Source organism: Saccostrea echinata, unplaced genomic scaffold, assembly GCF_033153115.1.
Source record: "Saccostrea echinata isolate AGI-Se365-2 ecotype Australia unplaced genomic scaffold, CSIRO_AGI_Sech_v1 ptg000019l, whole genome shotgun sequence".
NCBI lineage: Eukaryota > Metazoa > Mollusca > Bivalvia > Ostreida > Ostreidae > Saccostrea > Saccostrea echinata.
Window position 1 is genome coordinate 3695458 of NW_026889768.1, and position 23315 is coordinate 3718772.

A 23315-nucleotide genomic window follows, 5' to 3' on the forward strand; every position below is an offset into this window, starting at 1 on the left:
GGTAAGAATGTATATAGAGCAAAAAATACCCCCCCCCCTTTCTTTTCTATTAAGAGAGCAATTTTTACATGTTTTTATTTTTTTTAGCAAATAAATGCATTCGATCCCTCTATATTCATTTTCTGACTCGGCAGTGATTTTTTTTCATTTTAGCTTATCATCCGGGATGATGTCTATTACACAATATTTCAATATTAATGGATTATTTATCAGTTGTTATCTATTGCTTTATACCTACATGCATCAGATACATTTATAACACACGTGTAATGTACTCTTAATAGCCTTGACGATATACACATTTAGCCAGTTCTCAATGTACAAACACTTTTATGGACATGGAATTCTTATGAGCATGCGATACGAGTACTTTTGATAAAACTTCACCTATACAGAACAATCGTGGCTCTTTGATCACTAACTGTGCACTGTGCAGACTTAATGCGCCCGTATTTGCTGGTGAACAGAATGCACATACATTTGATCACGTGTTTGGCTTCAATTTAAAGATTTCGAACATCTTAATTTCATGTGTTGTCGACACTAGGGTGTGGTGTAGTGATTAACGAGATTATGAAAATCACGGACTGAACTTCCATCAATTTTCGCAAGTTGAGTTTTTGAAATCTTCCAGATTTTAACTGATATATCATAAGCAAAGCTATCATGTATATAAGGATATTTTTTGAAGTGAAAATGTAAATTGCCTCTCCCTCTTTCTCTGACTCTCTCTCTCTCGTTTACCCTTTTCTGTCAACTGAAAACCGATATCGTTTTTACAAGGTTGCAGTTTTTAAGTGCAACTGTTTGTATATAAGCACATTTATCAGATTTGTTCTTTGCTTCAAGCTGATAAACAACATGTGCAACATGCAACAATAGGATTTATCGCGCTGCAATATAACGGGGTCAATCGTGTACTTACTACCCCCGACATGCCCCGCAACAAGCTAAGCCTCAATCCGCCTACAGGCTCTAAACTGATGCTATATACGTTGAATGTTTTACGATTGACGCAAATTAAAAGAAGCACTCAACATGCTCAATACTTGGGATAAGATACCGGGATTCTCAGTTTTGATGACATTGCGTACATGCATGGTTGCAAGATGTTTTACAATGTATCTACTTTTATCAAATATACTTATCATATGTACGGTGTATGTTAGCATTCTTTAATGATAATTACGTTATGGTGTGTTTACATTTGCATTTTATTTATATCGTCAGATCCGTTCGATGTCATTGCCAGACTATTACATCATTTTTCGCTAGCCTAAAAAATATCAGTCACAATTCAAAATCAGATTTTACAAATCAACCGTGCTGAGGGAATTCAGATTAAATTTGGCTCAATTTAACCACCGAGATTTTTTTGAAAATTAAATAGTTTTCTTTGAATCCTGTGCAGATTCCTTGGCTTCTATATTCTGCAGCCCTGTTCACAACTGACTAATACAAAGCATATGGGGACCTGTAGTTTATTTGGTACATTAAAACTCCAGAACTTCCGCGTTATTTCTTGTTAGGATATTAAACGTCCACCCAATCTGTAGCTTGTCAATTTCAACAACCATATGACTTGTTTCTTTCGCATGCTTAGGTATATGACTGCAGATTATGCTTCAAGCATATATTTGATTATGTTCGCGCCATTTTTTTCTTTCTAAAACTTACGAGATAAAGCGTAAATTTGAAAATATTGAAGTATTCAATTAAATTATAAATGAAGAATATTTAAAGAAGGTATAGAGTTAAAGTGACGTATAAATTATCAAATAATGTATTATTATCATTATATTAAAATTATTTAAAAGATAAAAGAAATACGTGTTGATGGGTTCTTTATAGGAATTTACAATGTACCACAATATCTTCATATGTCATAAGCCCGTGTCTCAGTGACAACCTTACATTTTCGTCACGAATTGTAAAATATCAAACTCGTCTTTGATGTTGATAAAATTAAATAAATGAAAAACAAGAACGTCACGACCTGTTCTAATTATGATATAGTTCCTGTCTTTTTGACAGTGTTAAAATGATAGTAAATTATTGATTGTTACTGTGTGATCAAAAATAATTAATGCTCGCGTTAACGATAGCAGGAAAAAAAAAAAACATAACCACCAAAAGTGACTCAGAATTTTTTTTTCTGATCGCATGCAATGACGCGGAACATAATCAATTCAAAAGGAAAGTGGCGGATTCAAATGCTATCTCAGTTCAATAAATTTTTCAGAATTTTTATTGTAGTGTTTGGAGATTTTTTTTTTTCTTCTATGACCTACATGCAGAAACACATCAATTTGATATACTGTTAAATAAATGATGTAGTGATTTTTCTTTCTTTTTGACAGTTGAAGTGACAAAGGAATAACCTTTTATTTGTCGAAAATAAAATGCATGTTACATGAATGATAAACATACATTACGTACATTCAAATTAGGGATTTCTTTATATCATTAAAAGCTAGAAGAATAATATTTCCATAAATTAGTTACTTTCTAATTAAGAATGCAAGTCTTTTAAGCCATTAAACGTATCGTGAAACTTTTCAAACCACTTTCCCTTTGCACTTCCGACTTGCACTGACTATATACACCATAAGTTTAAGAGTACACACTACATTTAATCAAATATATGGGTCATGGGGTAATGGATGTTGACCCTGTCGTGACCTAATTAACTCACCTGAGAGTAGACACAGACAGAGTTGAACACTGACCAGAGAACAACAAGAGTTAGAAGGTGTTGCGGTTTGGACATCAGCCGATATGACCGGACCATTTGCTTGTAGAATGGGAAAAAAGCACACACTCCGAGTCCGGCGCGGGCATCGGGAAAGTAGGGAAACTAGACCACCAAGAGTATCCAATTATTTTATTTTTATTCTGTACAAAGAGTACACTCATTTAATCCCCTGCATGTAACAGTACGACGAGCGGCTTCTCAGCATCTATGTTTAGAGACCACGACAATAACATAGCGTTCCACAGAAACAAATTCCATTCAGTATTGTATTCCCAGTCAAAAGGAAAGATTCCCAAATACTCCGAGAATTAACTTATAATCCATTTTTTTCAATCATCAATATATATAATAATTTCAATCTAACTTTGTCATAATACCGGCGTGGAATGATAATAATACCGTGTCGCTCTATCGTAATACGAGATCACAAGGGGCCTTCGACAGGGAAACGCACATTCCAAATACACATCCGCCTTTCAGCTGATCATCCAGATTTAATGGTCATAAATCATCGCATACATAATATGTATATCAGCACAATTCTTGGAAAATAGGGCATACATTTTTTTTCTGATATAAACTATGAATTTTTACAATTTTTATCAACAAATTATGTCAATAATGACCCTTAAATAACCTCATTTGTAGTATAACTGCTTATATTGCGCTAAGACTATAACAGCGCCCAATGGGAAGTCACATAAATGTTCATTCATACCCACCCAAGAACAGCGCTTTGGTGGAATAAAATGCGAAATATACAGAAAATTTAGCCAGAACTCTTCATATGTGTTTAAATAATGCAGATATGTGGACGAACGGCGAAATGAAGCTGTGAGAAGAAAGCAAGAGAATAAACAAGGCGAAGGCGGGGAATCCCTGAAACAGACTATGGCTGACCTAAAACCAAACAATATCAGCTGTTGTATGCGATGGGTGTGGTTGCTTATTTGGGGATAATTTGCATCATTTATGGATTCGGGAACCTATCATTCAGTCCTCGGGGGTCTTAGCTGAAGAAATGTGTATGATTTATGACCGTGCGGTCAACTGAAAATGTTTTATTTATCGAATTCCGAGGGCACCCTCCCTCGATTTACACCGTTATATAATTCAATAATTGAATCGCGAAATCGATCGAGAAAGGCCACAGAAACTTTTCAAACAAGAATTAATAAATTCATAATTATTCGACAGTGGAGTGTAGATCGTTAATCTATGTTTATGATAGCGGCTGTATGATGGAAGGGCGTAGCAGGTTACAGAGAGTATTTATTTTACGAGGATAAAACACCTATTGACCTCCCGTGTCGATGATAGTGTGACCGCGTATATCGCCGATTAACGTGTGGATATTGAAACACATAAGCGCTATGTCATTTTTTTTCTTTTTCCTGAGAACTATAACACCTTTCGTTAATAAATTTTACCTTTTTTTTGGTCTGCACAATTCTATTTTTATCCTTGAATGAGCAAAAATGGCAATTATAATAAAGTACTGTTTCTTGGCAAAGAATATAATCAATTAAAAGAAAAGAAAACAAAAATAAATAAACAAACACATAAATTGAAAATAATAATAATAATAAAATAAAATTAAAAAAAATGACTCTCACCAATTTTTTTTTTAATTATAATGTACATGCAATATAAAGTAAGGGACATACAAATACTCCAATACTTCGTGTAAATTATGTAAAGAAAACTCTAGTAACATAAATTAGCCCAGTATATACCCATGCGTTCATACTTTGATATATAATGTCATTACTAAATATGCTAAGTTGAAAATGATCCAAAAAATAATTCATGGAATTCACGAAGCTCTAACTCTCTGCGTGTTTGGAATACAAGCTTCATCCTTTCTCCTTCGATCAAGTCAACAATATGTAAATCGGTTTAAATTTAACCACAACATTTTTTTTTCTTTCTTTTGAAAGTAAACAAGAGACAACACACATTTTCTCTCAGTGAGAGAGTGCGTGCTTTTCTTCAGAAGATCCATTAATATATTCTTTAATAAACTGCGCAATTAATTAATTGATATTGTCTTTCCTGATGATACTGAGGCTGCAGATATTTAAGACTGATAACTCGTCAAAGGTGAACACACTATCTTTCATACAGAGGGTCAGATTCAGAGAGAGAGAAGGGGGAGTAATTTATGTACAAATGGTCTAATGATACCGTTAACATGCTTATACCCGGGTAATCGCTACAGAAAATATTTTCGACCTTTTCTGAAGTAAAAGTATTAACTTGTCAAGAACTTTTTAGGTCACTTCACTATAACATTCCCTTGATCTAAAGCTTCATTATATATTTGAGAGACATCTGCTGAGAGACTTATAACATTATTGTTAGAAATAAAAACATATATTTTTGAACTGTTAACTTATCAGAGTTCCAACGTTATGAAAGATTGCCATTCGGTACTTAGATTCGCTAATTATTCCGAATAAAAATACTGACTGATTGATAACGCCATGCTTTATTTGACAAGGCAATTAATTTCGTTATGAAACAATTGTCAATGAAATTACGCATAAGATTTTTGTATAACTATTTAGGTTATTTTATACTTTTTAAATCTATCTATCTATCTATCTATATATATATATATATATATATATATATATATATATATATATATATATATATATATATATATATATATATATATATATATATATTTATATATTTTGCTTTCAAGTATTCTAGATCACATTTAAGAATTGCCACAAAACAGCAGTTTGAGGAGAGATTGAGTACAATAAAAGTTAAATGAAAATTTTTACTCAAAGTCAGCTGAAGATTTTGACATCGTGGATAGATACTCGGGTAATTCTTGTGAAAATGAATTCAAATGAGACAAGGATAATGTTCTTATTTGTCTCATTCAAACGAACTTACATTAATTATAATAATGTTAACGACTTGTATAATGAAATATATGCGCTTGGTTGCCAGTATTTATTAGACGTATATGTACATAAACAAAATTGTGACGGCACTTATTCCTTCACTTCCCTCACAATGTATAAATACATGAAAAACAGATTTGGTGCCGATATACATTTTAGCAACTTAGATCCAGTTACTGTGTGACATAACCAATTTTTCAAGGCAGAAAACATTTTTGTAACTTATTTGCATAATTTTAGAACAAAGTATGAGTTGAAGAAGACCTTTAGCAAGTTCACGATCATTCGAAATAAATGCGCTTGCAGACTGATACTTTTAGATTGACTTTGTTCTTCATTCAAATTATAAAAATAAGAAATCGTGTAAGAGGTTGAAATGAAGTTTTAAACAATGACATTAAATCAATCTAAAACAATATCTGATTATGTTTGAAGATTTAGTGCCACTAGGCAGAAGTATTTAATTCAAACACTCCATAAACAAGTTCGATTCTTTTCTCAAAATATAAGGCGACAGAACCTTTGTAAACGACGCAAGGATGAAGTTAAAGTATGCATTACAGTAATCCTATGAATGTTCATATACAACTGATGTTGCGAATGCATGAAAATATTTAAAACCTTTCTAAATCGATTTTTTGCATTATGATTTAGATTTAATCCTAAAATCCGAACTTTAAAGGGTGTGAATCTATAACTGTCAAAACTAGTGACGGATGGAGTAAAATCACTTCACGGTAGATATATTGGCTGCGCCCCACCCCCAAAATTGTCGACATTTGCCGTAAATATTTTCTGAGTTCATACAAAAAGAACACTATAGTAATATACGATAATCCTGGAGATAAATGCTAAAAGTTAGTAGACATACATTGGACTCAAAAATAATTTGATAATGACACAGGCCCGAAGAACGCAAGGGGGGGGGGGGAGGAGGGGCGGCCCCACCACTTTTTTTCTGAGCATAGTATTTTGCTATAGTAAATTTTCCTTTAGATGCTGGTTGCCCCCCCCCCCCCCCCAACCACCACTTTTTGATGCCGTCTGGTCGAGCACTGGCAAATTCCAGGATTTGGACAGTAATTTAGTTTTTTTCGCTTGTCAGATAATTTTGGGAAGTCCCCCCCTCCTTGGTCAGTTGAGGTTTTTTTTTTTAATTTTTTTTTTTATAATTTTTTTTTTTTTGCTTGTCAGATTTTAGAAGTTGGCCCCCCTTTTTGAAACCTGTAAGAATTCTTATGAGACTTAATATACAAGTCTTACGAGTGATAATGTCTTTCATAATAACGTAAATTAAATGGATGCAAGATCCGTCATCATTCATACGGAAAAAAATTTGTAGTCATGAAATATGTGGATTTATGGTGTTAAAATTTAATCTAGCCTGAGAAAAGGGGAAAAAAATGTGAACAAAAATTGTTCGTTGTGACCGCCCCGGATTTCATTAGTTTAACATCATTCTTTTCCGTGCACAAGTATTGCTCTTGGGTAAAAGGCGTTCAATTTTTTGCATTACTGAATTATTCAAAATCATGATATTGTCGATGTTTTAAAATTACATCCTCCCCGCAGGATATAGGAACTCCCCCTCACTTTTTAATGGTACAATTACCTTGGAATGAAATTTGTACTACAAATGTATATAATGCTTGGCAATCTCATTTTACAGGAAATTTAAGAAACATAACTCTTGATACAACATTTGGGTTAAATAGTCGACATCATTAGAGTTACCTAACTTTATCAGAAATATGATAGCCTGAAGACTATACGGCATTTCTAGTTAATACAATATATTGAAGCAAAGCATCAAATTGGCCGCAAATGTTACACGTTCTGATCATATTTTACTCTGGATCTATGTCACGCGATGATACCGATGATTTGATTTCTTCAGGCGTGATGATAGTGGTGGATCCAGGATTCTTGAGAAGGGGGGCCCGGCCAATTGCAGGTTGGTGTGGGGGCCCAGAGGCCACAGCAAAAAAAAATGATTTATTAAATATGTATATATTTGGACACAAAGGGGGGCCTCTAAATCCGCCAGTAATCGCAATAAATGTGAAGTGTTTTGTCATCGGCACCTGTAGCAATTCTAAACAAAAATAAATTCTGTACAAAGGAGATGGGTGAACATAGTGTGCAGAAAGCCTATAGCTTTAAAGATGTAAAAATCATTTCAATTTGTGAATTTAGTATTTAAAGTTCTCATTATTGAAATTTATGAAATTATGATAAACAAAACTTTTGTGAGGAAAATTTTCTCGGCAAAATATATTCTTTTATTTAAAAAAAAAGCGGTATTCGTGGGGTTCGAACCCTTGCAATAAAAATCCGGAGCATCACTTCCTTTCGAGACTAGCGCGCTAACCACTAGACTACTACAGAAGTCCTGATGAATAGTGGCATTTAAATCATGTTTGTGACATGACCCTTGACTCAATGGACTTCATGTATTTCTCGAAGATGCGAATGTTATATCAAAAAAGTATATTTTTAAGGTATAGTGGGTCTTTGCTCCAAATTTTTGGAAACCAAAAAATGTATATTTTTATGAAAACTTTGAGGATTAACTTTCAAAAAAATGGAGCGAAGACCCACTCATATCGAAAAATACATGTAGTTTTATAATGTGAGAAAATGACTCTTTTTGTCCTCTTTAGTGTGTGTATATTTCATAAGCAAACAATTTCAATCTTTGTGAGATTTTTTGCAAATTGTACGAGATTTTACATAAAGTACATATTAATATTAGAGGAAATATCAAGGAAATTTTTGATGCATTTAAAATTTAATTTTTCACCTTCATGTTTGTCACACTATAGGCTAGCCGCTTTTCGCTCGTCATGTTCACCCATCTTCTTTTCAAGTATTGTAATTTTTCAGAAACTCGCGATCGCGTATCGAGTTACTTTTATACATTATACACTCCTATGCTGGGGAACACCTCTTTAAAAAAATATATAAAAATCATAAATTATTCATCTGATTAAAATTAACAAAAATTGAAATGCATTATTAACTATAATTAAGACGATATAAAAATTTTTAATTGAATTATTTATTCAAAACTTTGGTACATTCTATCAATAAGGACTTCTATCAAATAACGCCCGATTTCTCCATGAGCACTTTCTAACAACTACAAATAAATAGCTCCCTGCTGCCACCATAAATAATAGCATTCCATCCTCTAAGACATCGAATGTGGCTGACCACAATTCTTTGAATTTGCTTGTTTAAGTTGCACCTATCTTTAAATCAATTTTACCCATTTCCACATGAATTGAAGATAGGTTTAATTGACAATAGGTATAATTAAATTGAAGAAAGGTACAAATACCAAGAATTGAAGATAGGTATAATTTGAAGATATGTTTAAAGATTTGAACTGAACATATATTTATTTGGCATTCCATACAATCTTGGCCAAACTTCTGCACTAGAACATTTTACTTTTATAATTAAACCATTTTTGCACATGTGATAGACAAGAGAGTTAAAATACCACGTTATCATTGCACCCCCTTTATAGCCAACAAGACCCTGACAACGGGGGCAACTACAATTATCTTAACTGGCTCGTCTTTCTTTAAAAAATAATCAGAAGTCTGACAAGAAGCAAGCTCTACTGGTGTGTACTTGGTGTATCATAGCATGGTGCACTTATTGAAAAATGGTCCAGAACTGTTGAAGTAGTGTTTTAAGAATTTCAATATTTCTACTTTTTAGCAACCATGGCAACACCATGTCAAAATCAAAAACAGATACACAGAATTATCAGCTTTAGTAGTGTACTTCCGATTTCAGTTTTAAACAAATTTCAAAGCAAGTACCAATTTGTCAAATTACCATTGAAGAATTTAAGTTATCTTGCACAAGTTTTTTTTTTCTTTGCTATGTCCAACCCATTCTAAGAGATAAAAAGAAGCAAAATTTAAGAAATCTTTATCTAAAAAGCATACTTGTGTAATGTAGCCATTTGCAGTCACAATTTAAAACAAAACACAATAAAAATTCTCAGCAACAATCATCCAATGTCTTCTCCCACACTTGTAATAATTTAAAGCACCAGTAGCAATATGCATCCATTCAAACACTTCCTTGCGCAGTCATTCTCCTGTCAATTCCTATTTACAGTAACACAATTTGGTTCTGACAATTCCTACTTTGCCTTCTTCATTTTCTTCACACTTTGTGGTCTCTTTGGAGTCTGAAAATATTAAAACAACACTAAGTTATTTTGTTCTGAACAATACATTATACTTGGCATGATACAAAAACTCTCAGACCACAGCTCATTTTTGCTTCTGATGCCTTGGCAAACCCGCATTCTAGTGCAGGCATTTGATTAGGTCCAGCCCAAACCCTGGATTTAGCTCCGTCTTAAATTAGCTATACATGGGTTTATTAAGCTATTCAAAATAGTTTGATAAAGAAATTTCATCAGTTTTACACAGATGTTTTTCTTTCTTTCTTTCTTTTTTTTAAATTAAGAAATGGACGAAAAGTTGCAAGTATGTGACTACTCATTTGTACCATGACCTATTTAAAAACAAGAGGCCCATGGGCCACAACACTCACCTGAGTAACTTTGTTTTTCATCAGATGTTCGCCCTTGTTATACTTATTGTGGCCCCATCCTACCCTAGGGGTCATGATTTGAACAATTTAAAATCTGCACTACCCCAGGATGCTTCCACTTAAGTTTCAACTTTTCTGGCCCAGTGGTTCTTGAGAAGATTTTATATTACCCCACCCTATTTTTGTCTTGATTATCTCCCCAGTAAAGGGACTTGACCCTTCATTTTAACAATTTAAACTTCCCTTCACCCACAGATACTTTGTACCATTGGCCCAGTGGTTCTTGAGAAGTTGAAAATGTGAAAAGTTTACAGACAGACGATGAACAACAGGCCCTTACCAGTTAGAATACTTCCCATATACTTGCAATGTCGCAAATTGGAGTGGATCCACTCCGAAATGATTTTGAAGTATACAAAAGGAGTTGCACTGAAAATAACTACCAAATTAATTATAACAAACCATTTTGAGATTGTATATGCTCAAATGTTTTTTTTCTCGCTTCAAATTTATATGCCATGTTGACATTCGGAACTCTCTGGATTGATCATAGTAAAAGCACCGAGTTCGATTTATCACCCATGTTTATTTTGCTACATTGCAAATACACGGAACAAATTCCATCGTTAAACCGGGTCCATAAGACAATATCATTTTAACGATAGAACGTTCTATCCAGTCCAACGTAAGAATTGTTAGACTGCAACGTCACTAATAATTTGAGCTGAAGAGTTGTTTGCTATATGAAAGAGTATGTTTTGTGAAAAATAATTTTTGTGATATAAGAATTTGATTTTTTCATTCTCTATTGTTTTATTTTTATTGGTCAAGCCAAAATTTTCCAAAGAAAGTAATTGATTATAAATTGATTGCGAAATGTTGCCCTTGGCCTGTGGCCTTGGGCAACATTTTCACCTTCAGGTCCAACAAATCATGTGTTGCTCTCATACCCAGTCAATAACTGTGTATTGTTGGTTATAATGACTTTAAAGCAAATATCTATCATTGGGCCATTTTTTGGCAGACAAGTTTCATACCATTGTTAGGCCTTTGTTTTCATACTGAAGTTCTGTCTACCTGATCATTACACAGGGATCACGTTGGGTGTGATCAGTCAACAAGGGATGCTTACTCCTCCTAGGCACCTGATCCCACCTCTTGAATTTCCAGGGGTAAGTGTTTTATGCCCTGTTCACCAATTTGCTTTTTTTTGTTTACTTTTAGATCGATCACTGTTATCTTTATCTTTTTCATTAATTGTATTTCTCAAATTGGGTTATGAATGCCAGAAAATACCTGCAGATTTGTCTTTTTTCAATAAAAATTACAAAAAATTTAAAATTTACCTTAGGTTTGATGACTTTGACAGGTGTTTTCTTCACTTTAGCTGGAGACTTTTTGGCTTTGGGCGATTTTGCTGCTGCTTTTGGCGTCTTTTCTTTGGTAGATTTTTTGGATGCAGTAGGTTTCTTTGCTGCTGGCTCCTTTTTCTTCGTCTCCTTCGGTTTTGCCGCCATTTTCTTTTTGTCTTCGCTTTCAGTCCGTTTCTTTTTTTCTGCCGCCTTTTTTACTTTGTTCACTTTGAATCTGCTGGTCATGAGTGGTCTTTCTTCCGATTTCTTGGTTTTTATTATCATGTTTTTCTCCACTGCCTTCGCAAGAGCTTGTTTAAGGTGGAAGCGAACTGTAGTAGGGTCCACGGTTTTGTATTTTTCCGTAATATAATTGCGAATTGACGGCACGGAGGCACCTTTGAAGTCTGTGTTGGCCTGTATTGCTTCCATTGCCATGTCAAGGAAGGATGGATGGAGTTTTGGAGTACTTTTGGCAGCAGGTTTTTTAGTTGGAGATTTCGATGGAGACGCCATTGCTCTCTCTTTCTTTTGAAGTTTCCACAAAGGCGAGCACGAGGTTGGTTACTTTTTATATATATACTACACACGCGGACGTCCTCGAAAACATGGGATTGAAATTTCATTTCCGTTTTGCATTTTCAATCCAGATAACGCTCAGGTAAGTGCGGAAAACACGAGTTAATATATTTGATTTTTTTTGTATTAAGAATGAGGGGAGTCCGTGCGCATAAGAAATCCAACTCAAAAGTTTTCTGATATTCATTTTCAAAATAAAAAAAGAGAAAGAAATCGAACGCGAAAAAACTATTACGTGTTTAGGAGGGGGGGGGGGTGTAATTCTTATGAGCAAGCCGCTTTCCTTCATTTACGAGGGTTGATCCAAAAGTTCGTGGAATTTCTGTCTAAAATTTCATCGTGATGTGATTAAAGCAAATAACAGACATGTTTATAAAATAGAGCCATTATGCAACAATACTGGACTCTTGAAAATTTCACCACGTTCCAATTAGATCTACCATTAAGATCACAGAAGCTTTCTCAACATGGACAGTTGTGAAATCCAGGGGAGATTTCGACTTAACGTCGTTAGGTATGTCACGTCACGTTGTAGGAGCATCTCAACCTTACGTTCAAATCGACTTAGAAATTCTAAAGAACGCTGCATTCTTTTCTCCATTTCTGCTCTCGAGAAAAGCCTGGGTACCCATCTCGCACCCACTTTCTTCTTATTACGATCATTTTTCAAAATATGCTCCGTCATTTCATATCCTATTTCAGTAGCAAACGTCAACCACAGTATGTCGGCGGTCCACGTCCATTAACACTCTCAAATTGTCTATGAGGAAAAATGACCTTCCAATAGGCAGCCACACCATTCATCCTCCTCCATGGAAGTTCTATTTTTTCTTAAAGTCCTTACGCCACTGGAAAACCAGTTGCTTACTGCACTTTTTGTCCTGCTTGTATTTAGCAGTATATGCGTATAAGTCGGAGTGTTCCCGAGATTTTCACAAAACTTATTTGACCGAATTTCGATGTTGTCTAACGGTGTCATGATGAGCAACAAATCATCAATTGAAAAACTAAATATCCAGTTAAATCGTTAAAACTTTCACACAAAGGTTTATAAGAGGTCAAGCAATCGTAATAATGACATCATTTTCGTTTCATATGCTACTTAACTTGTTTTTTCCCCTCACAGTGAGTATTAAAAATTGAAATGATAATGAACGAATAAATGTCCCCCCGCATTTTCAAGCATCCGTTTTTCTATGACAACTGCCAGAGTGTTACTATTATGAATATTTAAAATATTTTTATTAAAAAAATTCAACAAGTGTATATATCTCCATCTGTAATTTTCAATCACTTCCACCAATAAATGAATAAAATATTAAGAAATTCCACGAACTTTTGGATCAACCCTCGTACATGTATATGAATCTTCTTATACTTCCTAAGAAAGGCCAAAGGGATCCATTTTTCCAACAGGGGATCTCAAGTATAATTGTTTTGGTTATTACGACGTTAAAAGCGTTCAGTGAAAAAGTTTTGGACCAGTCGTCAGCGATGAGGATTTAAAAGGTATGGCGGCATACCCCCCCCCCCCCACTTGTCAGATAATTATGTCGACTTGTCCGATCTTTTTGTTAACTTGTCACTTATTCACGTGTTTAAAAATTCAACATGAAAATGTGTCCATGCCCAATTTAGGCCATCAATTGACACCATGTTTTTTTTTTCTGAGAAGTCAACATAAACATCTGGCAAGTGGTGGCAGAAAAAGAGATTTAAAAGGTCAGACAATAAATACAATAAAAAAAAACACACAGGCGACTGCAGTGTGGATCCCCCCACTTTAATTTTAAAAATTGTAAGAGCTTATAATTTCTCTAAAATATAAAATTTCCCCGACAATCACATCCATATATCGTTCTATGCAAGCAGATTGTACTTAAATAAAATAATGAAATAAAATTAAATAAAATTATGATAGGTAACACTGTTATTACTTTGAAAATATGTCTCAAAGCAGCCCCCCTCCCCCCGGTTTGTTTACAAATTTTGTTTCTTATCTTCAAGTTGTGTACCGGTTTGTTCCCGTTTTGCACACATTTGAATTTCAGGTACTGAAAAAAATGTGTGCAAAATGGGAATTTGTTAGGAGTGAAACGGTTCACCGCGGTATCGATGCACCGCGGTATTTTTTCTCGGTTTGATACACGGTGCAAAATCTCTAATTTTCGGTTCGGTTCATTTTTCGGTCTGTCCAGGTAAGATAATTACTTAATTGCTATAGTCTATATCATAGTTGTGAATTTGCAGAAAAAGAATCTATAGAAAGAAAACAAAGAAAAAATAATTAATTTTTCATTTGAAATTTTGATTTATTTCTGTAATTTCGTAATAAGTAAAAAATATTTTAAAACATAAAAAAATATCATAAATACTGATCAAAACTATAAATACATTCATTTGATGCTTACCGGACACGTTTTTTTTATTTATTAAGATTGAATTCATTAACTCATTCATTTTATCTTTATGAAATTTAAAAAAAAAAAAAGGTGAACTGCAATAAGGATTTTTGTCTAAGTTATCAACTTCAGTTGGATTGGACAAGTCAAATTTTCAAAATTTATTCTTTTGAAATATATATTATAATGCATTGGTAAAATACAGTAATTCCAGGTAAATCCCAGATAGAGATCAAACTATAACTGCTATCAAAACATATTTCACGCCTATTGTTCTATACCTAATTATCAAATGTGTGCAAAACGGGAACACACCATTGTACCGTACATGTACATACCGTACAAGGCCATTATACCGTACAAGGCCATTATACAAGGCCATTATACCGTACAAGGCCATTATACCGTACAAGGTCATTCTCTAAACGTAAGAAAAAGTACAATCTGCTTACACAGAACGATATATGGATGTGACTGACGGGGAAATTATATATTTTGAGAAATTAAAAGCTCTTACAATTTTTGAAATTAAAATGGGGGGGGGGTATATCCACACTTCAGGCGCCTGGGAAAATAATATGGCACGAACAGGGTGGGAAAAAGGGGGTATTGAAGTGACGTGTAGATTCTGTGCAGAATAAATTGTTAAGTGATTGAGAAAATTCGACATTTTACATTCACAAGGAAATATTAATCCGAAGTTAATAATAGGAAAACTGTTTGTACTTGCTTTTGATATATTGAATCAGATTCATTTTTAGGCCTTTTCTGTAATTTAGATACAGAATAGTTGGCTAGTACAGTGCAGTATATAGGGCTAATACAGAACGGAAAATAGTTCCGCCTACATTGGTCCTGTTCCGTATACCATTGCTAATACACATGTACCATATACAAATATGCAGGCCCGTAGGAAGCAATTTCTCTTTGGGGGGCGCAACCAAACATTTTCAGTTGGGGGGGGGGGGGGCTACCAAAAGTTCCTTGACAAGCATTAAAAAAGGTCATCAGACTTTATTATTGAGGAAGCACAAACATATAGAATAGAATAGAATAGAATTTATTTGCCAATCATGGTCCCACTGGGGGCATAGCATAGATACAAGCATAATTTGTAACACTCAAGAGGACAAGAAAATACATGAACATACAGCAATACAGAACATAAAAATACTAGATGTTGAGTCTTAGCAAAACAGAGGTGATGAGTACTTTGAATTACCTCCCTTACACCAGGAAGCCATATATGGCATTACAATTGAGTCACTAAACTACGAAATATTTCAAGGGACAGTCAGTGCTCTAGGATATACATGTCTCAGAAGTGTAACTGTCTGGACAGCATTCCTCCTCATAACTAATGTAGAACAGCAATTCAATAATGTATGTATCACATAAAATTGAGAAAATGTACATAATCGAAAATCAAACCAATTTTACCATGGTGATGTATAAATGTAAATAGATTATAAGATAAAGGGTGCATCAATGGTTGCCAGTCTACAGAAGACATCAAGGGACAGTGCTCTAGGAAATGCATGAATTCTAGTCAAATATATAACATGAATAAAAGGTTGCATTCCTCCACATGTCTACTGTAGATAAGCAAAATGAGCACAATTATAATTTACAAAATGTAACAATTTACAGTAATATTGTTTAAAAATCATTTACAGTGTTTTGATATGAATTGACTCATTTTCATTTGAAAATAGCCATATAAGCTTCTCATTAAAATCAAGATTAGGGAATTTGGTACATAATTCTGAGACAGATTTTAAGAGAATTTCTCGTTCATCTTTGAATTTAGTGCATTTGAAGAGAAAATGTATTTCATCCTCCACCTCATCTAAATCACATTTCGAACATAATGGCATGTGTGCTGGGATACCCTGGAACCTTCCAACTTCAATTTGTAAATTATGTAAAGATATTCTAAATCTACTCAGGCATCTCCTCAACTCAAAATCCTTAATGATATTAAGATAATTTTCGAAACCAAATTGATCTTTAAGGAAACTTTACACTGCACACTAAAGAGTTCTAATTGTTGGGTAGCTTTATACAGTTAGAGTGACCTGCCCTTAGAAGAAAGATAGAAAAAATGGTTATTTATAGTTAATTACGCAATTTGTAATAGTTTAAATATTTGTAGCATTATATTAGACCAAAAATAAGTAATTGAATTCATTATTTCCACTAATTTTCCCAATGTTGGTAAACAACAGTGATTTCTGTTCACGCATAGTCCATTGTCTTTGAACATTTTTTCTTGCAGAAATAAGGCAGGTACCCTATGTTGAAAATGAATTAAATAGTCACAATATGCACACCTTTATATGATATATTTTTCTCCAAGTCCAAAAAGCACTTTTTGTTAGTGTTTATAGCTTCCTTAATTTTGACATAAGTACGTAGTTTACCATCCATATAGCTGCCCAAATTGTCATGCCATAATTTTATGTAAGTTTTCTTCAGAATTTTGTGTATTGTATATTTACTAACTTTTTTCCAGTTATTTAAACATCCCTTCAGTTCTGGTATATTTTCTAGAATAGTGTGTAGTGACCTGTACCAAGAGGATCTATTAACAGCATATAGTTTCTTAGAATGTTTATATGTATTTCTGAGTAAAGGAAATTCTCTGTCATTTTCTTCCAACCTTTCAAGTCTTTGCCAGTAGCTAGGTTTTCTATCGTGCTACCTATACCTACCTATCCTCTAAGTGAAGCATAAGGTCAATTTTCTATAGTACTAGTATTCTATATATCGGCAAAATTATTGAGGGGGCACAAACATATAGTAGCTTTGTTTTCAAAAGTATTCTATTTATCGTGCCCCCCCCCCCTCCCCGGTTCCTACGGCCATGGTTTGTAAGCTCCACAGATTACATCCAAAATATAACATTTGTCAAAGTGAAAAGTGTAACTCTATCTTTTTATGCATTGACTATCGGCAAATCCAGTTAAAGAAGATAGTGGGTTGGGGTGGGGTGGAGTAAATTTGTTTATTATAATTAAAAAAGAGTTAATATACCACAAATACTTGACCAAGGTAATGTTTCTGTGTAGGTAACAATATATACATGTATTTGTGTGTTTTGTTACATAATACAGCTTTTGTATATATATACAATGGGGTATAATGAATAAGTCGAATTTTAACATCCAAAGCCACCTGACAGGTCCGTCGGAAGTAATTTCAGTTGGGAAGGGGGGTTAAAAAAGGTATCATTTTTATGAATTATTTTGTTTTCTATGTTCTAAGAAATTATGGGGGGGGGGGAGACAGGCATGCGATATACAGTGTTCTATTTAATTTTGTATCTGCATCAAACTATAATTCAAATGATTCATATGAGTACTCTTCATTTTTTACGGGATAAGTGTTGGTTTAAAAAAAAGCAACCATTAAGGGCGTTAGATGGTTTCATAAGTTAAGAACATAGAGTTATTCTTCCTTGCAAAGCAGTCAGTGGTTGGGGGAGGGGTGGCTTAAATAAGGAAATATACAGAGTATAGTATGTTAAAGGGTATATACTATATTGTGTCTTGTAACTTGCTTTTTTCATTATAATGATCAAAGTCCAATACATGGTATCTAAGTCAAGAAAGTACATACGTGTGGAGACCCATCATTATTGCGTAAAATTTCTATTTCATTCCATTCTATTTATCTCTCTCTTTTTTCAAAAAAGCTTAATTGTCAACCCAAAGAAAATTAAGAGATTATAGAGCATCACAATATTTATTTCTAAAAACAACGGCAAAAATGCTATATTAAGTAGTAGGTAAAGAAGTACCTATAATATATGCATATACTGGTATACATAATATTTCTTATACAATAAAAAAGCACCTTTGTATTTTATCTACATCATATGTACAAAAGCATATTCTGTAACTAGCAAGCATGGTATAAGTACAGAGGCCCACGAGCCACAACGCTCACCAGAGTCACCCTTTATTTCCAAACTAAATAAATATGAATACATGTATGAAAACTCTTGCACTGATCAACAATACTGAAGATGATTGCCTAATGATTTGACTAATCAAATGATTCGTTATTTGCACATGTTAGAGTCACACTACATGGGGAATTCTTGTACATGTTTATCACTGACTTTACTTATTAGAGTCACACTTTATGGGAAATCCTTATACATGTATATCACTGATAATGAAGAAAAGAATACAAATGATTGTTCGTTGTGTATTCCTAAATGTATGTAACACTTTTACCATTTATTGCATCCCCGCCCTTCTTCCAGGACCAATGATATCAACAAATTAATCTAAACACAACAAGGAAACTTGCACATGTTTCATCACTATGAGCCCAGTTTTTCTTGTGAAGATTTTAAAGTGATCCCACACAATATTTACTGGAGTGTTCCCACACAATATTTACTGGAGTGATTCCACACAATATTTACTGAAGTGATCCCACATTATATTTACTGAAGTGATCCCACACTATATTTACTGGAGTGATTCCACACTATATTAACTAGGTGTCATTTCTTAATTATCTCATTAATAATTATTAAAATAATTGACATTTCGTTTACCTAAGGACACATTTTGTAAAGTTTGGTTAAAAATGGTAGAAAAATCTTGTAAATCTGTAATAACTGTAGGTAACCATTTATGAACATAATGATTGTTTTGTAGAAAGATATCAGTTAAAATAGATATTCGTTACATATAAATCATACAATGAAATATAAATATAATGAACAGTAATCAAACTAAAAGTCCATTGAAACAAATTACAAATGGTGAGCAGAGCAAACCTGGGCCTCTAAAAACATCAGAGGTGGGATCAAGTGCGATGGAAGAGTAAGCATCCCCTGTTGACCGGTCACAATTGCTGTTTGTTCGGATAAACAGAAAATTCGTTAAAAAAATTCTATTGTGAGAATAATGGTCTAATTATTTGTATGAAAAATGTCGATTTAATCAACATTCGATTGTATTTTGCTAACAAGGTCATTAAGATTAAAGATGGTGCTTATTTAAAAAATCTGTCTTCTAGAATCTGTTTTTTAGACATATTGGTGCACCATACTGTTAAACTGTATAGGCATGCTGACACAGAAATATCACCCAGTCTTCTAAGTACATGACATTAAGAGGACGATAGTTTTATTCCTAAAACCACCACCCCAATAATTACTCCCACAAGGAGGAAGGCTAGCACAACGGACAACAGGCACCATTTGTTGTTCCTGGCCAGGTGTTTGTACCTCATACTTCTTGTGATAACTTTGAATTCACTGGCCTGTAACAAAAGAACATTATATTAGAGGGAAAACTTGGCTAGGAATTTTTTAAGAAGTACATTTTGATTTTTTTTTTAAAGTATGGATGGAATTTTTCTCCGTTAGCAATACATGTAAAAGAGTTTTTCTGTAAGTTTGATTTTTTTTATGTTTTTTTTTTGTAGTATGATAGGAATTTCTCTATAAGAATGATTTTTTTGGAATTTCTCTGTTAGTAGGAATGAATTTTTTTGCATGACTGGATTTTTTTCCTAGCATGATTGGAATTTTGCTGTAAGTAAGAATGGACTTTCAAGTAAACATGAATGCAAATATTTCATAAGTATTTAAATGGAATTTTTCTGAAAATATTAATATTTTTTCTGTAACATTATTTAAATTTCTCTGTAAGTATGAAAGGAACTTTTCTTTAAATATGACTAGAATTTCTGTGTAAATATAAATAGAAATTTTCCGTAAGTATGACTGTAATTTCTTTGTAAATATGAATGGCAATGTTCTATGAGTGAAAGTGGATATTTTATGTAAGTATGAATTGGATTTATCTATAAATATAAATAAATGGAATTCTTCTGCAAAGATAGCTAAATTTTTTCTGTAAGTATGAATTAAAATTTTTGAATGACCATTTTCTAATACAAAATGGCAGTATCATTGATATTCCAGCAAGTTTAATAGACCCATCGTCGCAAACTACGGGTTTTTTGTCCATTCTCTTTCCACAAAAGTTTGTGGAATGAGAATGGACGCAAACCCCTGGCTTGCGACGATGACAAAAATCATTGTTGATGAACATTTAGTGATTTATAATGTAAGCATAGTCATTTATCACATTTACAGTCATTTCTATTGATGTCAGTAATATTGTACAGGGAAAATATATTAAACTTTGAAAACTTACCTTATCAAGTAGTTGATCCGAGAGGCCTTCCAGTGCTTCCAAATTTCCGCCTCTCTCCTGCAATGTCTGGACATTAGTATTTAGTATGTTGATCAGTTCGTTGATTTGTCCTTGGACTTTTCTCAGATTATCCACAGCCTCTTGTTCTTCTTCGTCTACACTGTCATGATTTATCTGAAATATATCAATTTGTAGATTTACTTTTACATATATATGCACATGTATGTATAGTAAGTGCTAAGGCAAACACATACCATATATTTTACCCTGCTTCCATGACGTTCTTCCATAAACAGCAAGTCTGGGTTTTTTTGTATTTTGTACCCCGTGAATAAATGAACTAAATTTTGGATGAAAAAAAATGAACTGAACTAAATTTTAAGTAAATAAATGAACTAAACTAAATTTTGACTGAATAAATAAGCTGAAATGCCTCTGCTTGAAACCCATGTTTCTTTCTAACAAAACAATTCTTGATCATTTCTTGTTTCATTTCTACATTAATAGACAAAGGTATTTATATGAAACTGAAAATGAAATCACGTTGTTGTTACCTTGGAATCGGTTCAGTCTGGGGTAATTCAGCACATATATTTTATCATTTTGTGGAACCGAAGTAATCATACAGATATAAATTGCTAAATTACATGAATCAATTTGGTTTGAATATTAAGATAATAAGTGGTCTAAAATAATTGTGGGTAGGATGCCTTTTCTTCTTGGTAAATTGAAAAAAATGCAGAGTATTTTTGCACGATGATCTATACTTTTCTTTGGAATACATGTAATGCACGCTTATAGATAACACGCTGATTTCCATTCCCCATGGCTTTAAAATATATTGTGAACTTAGGTATTCAAGTTATAACGACCATATCTTGTACCTAATAAATGAATGGTCAAATATTTTTAATCGTGGTAGCATTTTGAAGGTGTCATCAAATAAAATACTCCAACAAAGGAATTTACAAAATTTTGATTATTGTCCAATTTATTGCACCTTAAATTTTACATTGAAGTCTATGGGCAGTGCATGTGTTATTAAGATGCTGTAAAAGTAATTTGAACAAATCTCTTAGTGAAAATAAGCATAATCTCTCTCTTTATTAAAATATGAAATTAAATGAGTCATTGACCACAGATATTTTGAAAAAATCAAAATTTTCTTCTTTTCGTCAAAGACAGATACGATCTTCAAAAACGTTTAAGGTGCAAAATGGGCGGCTTCTTGTATGAAATTTCTTGACAAAAAAAAAAATAAATAAATAAACTCCTTTCCCAAATGTCTCAAACCCAAAAATTTCTTTACAAAAAAAAAAAAAAACAAACAAACAAATAAAAAAAAACCCTAAAGTACATTCCCAAACGTAAAAAAACCTATTTCGTGGTGATGGTGGTGGGGTCCACGTTTTCTAGGGGGGGGGTCCAAAGTCATTTTTTTTCTTGCTTCAGTATATACTTTTAATGACTTTGCAAATTCCAGTGAGGGAGGGTCCGGACTCCCCTCCCCCATCCCTCCTCTAGATCAGCGCATGCAATACATGGGATGCCTTTTGATTTTTAAAATCGAACACCGAGTTTATAAATTTTTGCTAGTATTTTGAGTGATGATTTTGTGAATCAAAGAAATGTTTAGGTTTCAAAGAGTGTTCAGAGATGTCTATTGTATGTAATGTGTGTGTGTGTGTGTGTGTGTGTGTGTGTGAAAGTGCGACTCCTCTACCAAAGAAAACGAACAAACAACAGTCAACCATGCTCAGCAGACGACAACATTTGACCTAGCTTATTTTTATTAATTAGCCGTGCTATATTTAGCTTTAGAATCTTCTTGTTTTGGAATATTTTTAGATACGTTGGATTAATCACATCTTAGTTTTGTTGATATTAAAACTCTTTATATCAAAAGTGTATGATCTAGGGTTATAGTAAGTCAATGATGATTACTATGTAGTTTAGATAACCAAACCTGCCATGTGTTTTACATATTTAGCATGAACAGACTAATTTAAATCACATGTAACCTAGACTAGGACTGAACATTCTATAAAGAAAATTACTAAGATTTTTGAACGATCGGTTTCTAAAAAGAAAAAAAAGTACTTACTATGACGTCCATGCTTCCAAAAAATGAAAAATACAATAACACGATTCTTAAAGATTTGTTTTCATTCACTAGGACTGAACGTTCTGTTATTTCCAACGTTATTGCAAAACGAAACAAGATCGAATCATGTGAATGGAAATTATACAAGCTTTTAAACATGCATAATGCATGCAAGTTAGTTATAACGTTATTGAAGTGATTTTCCCTAAATCAATGACCCATTTTATTTTTTGTGTTTTGTTTTGTTGTTGTGTTTTTTTCTTTTGCTTGAACTTCACCATGTACAAATAGTAACGCGGGGGAGTCGCAAAAGAGTATAGAGCAATATATTTTAACGTTATTTATATTTTGATACCGGGAGGTCCAAGTTTTCCAGGTGTGTCCAAGATTTTTTTTTTTGGTTATTTCTGTCTCTGAAAATGCCAGA

General features: G+C 33.4%; 3 protein-coding genes across 3 annotated transcripts in view; all 3 read right to left on the bottom strand.

Moving 5' to 3' along the window:
- Positions 1–3180, bottom strand: part of LOC133189681 (uncharacterized) — an 84278-nt gene extending 81098 nt beyond the window's left edge. Inside the window, exon 1 of the mRNA XM_061325080.1 lies at positions 2696–3180. Coding sequence (XP_061181064.1) covers positions 2696–2791 — 96 coding nt within the window. The 5' untranslated portion in view covers positions 2792–3180. The remainder of the gene's footprint in view (positions 1–2695) is intronic.
- Positions 3181–9611: 6431 nt separating this feature from the next.
- Positions 9612–12146, bottom strand: LOC133189592 (histone H1-like). The gene is made up of 2 exons (XM_061324976.1): positions 11610–12146; positions 9612–9892 (listed from the first exon to the last, which is right to left on the bottom strand). Exons 1-2 carry the CDS (start codon positions 12129–12131, stop codon positions 9845–9847), a joined length of 570 nt encoding a protein of 189 aa, XP_061180960.1. The 5' UTR covers positions 12132–12146; the 3' UTR covers positions 9612–9844.
- A 6178-nt stretch (positions 12147–18324) lies between these two features.
- Positions 18325–22974, bottom strand: LOC133189596 (uncharacterized). The gene is made up of 3 exons (XM_061324981.1): positions 22889–22974; positions 20785–20958; positions 18325–19882 (listed from the first exon to the last, which is right to left on the bottom strand). Exons 1-3 carry the CDS (start codon positions 22898–22900, stop codon positions 19730–19732), a joined length of 339 nt encoding a protein of 112 aa, XP_061180965.1. The 5' UTR covers positions 22901–22974; the 3' UTR covers positions 18325–19729.
- Between the last annotated feature and the right edge of the window lie 341 nt (positions 22975–23315).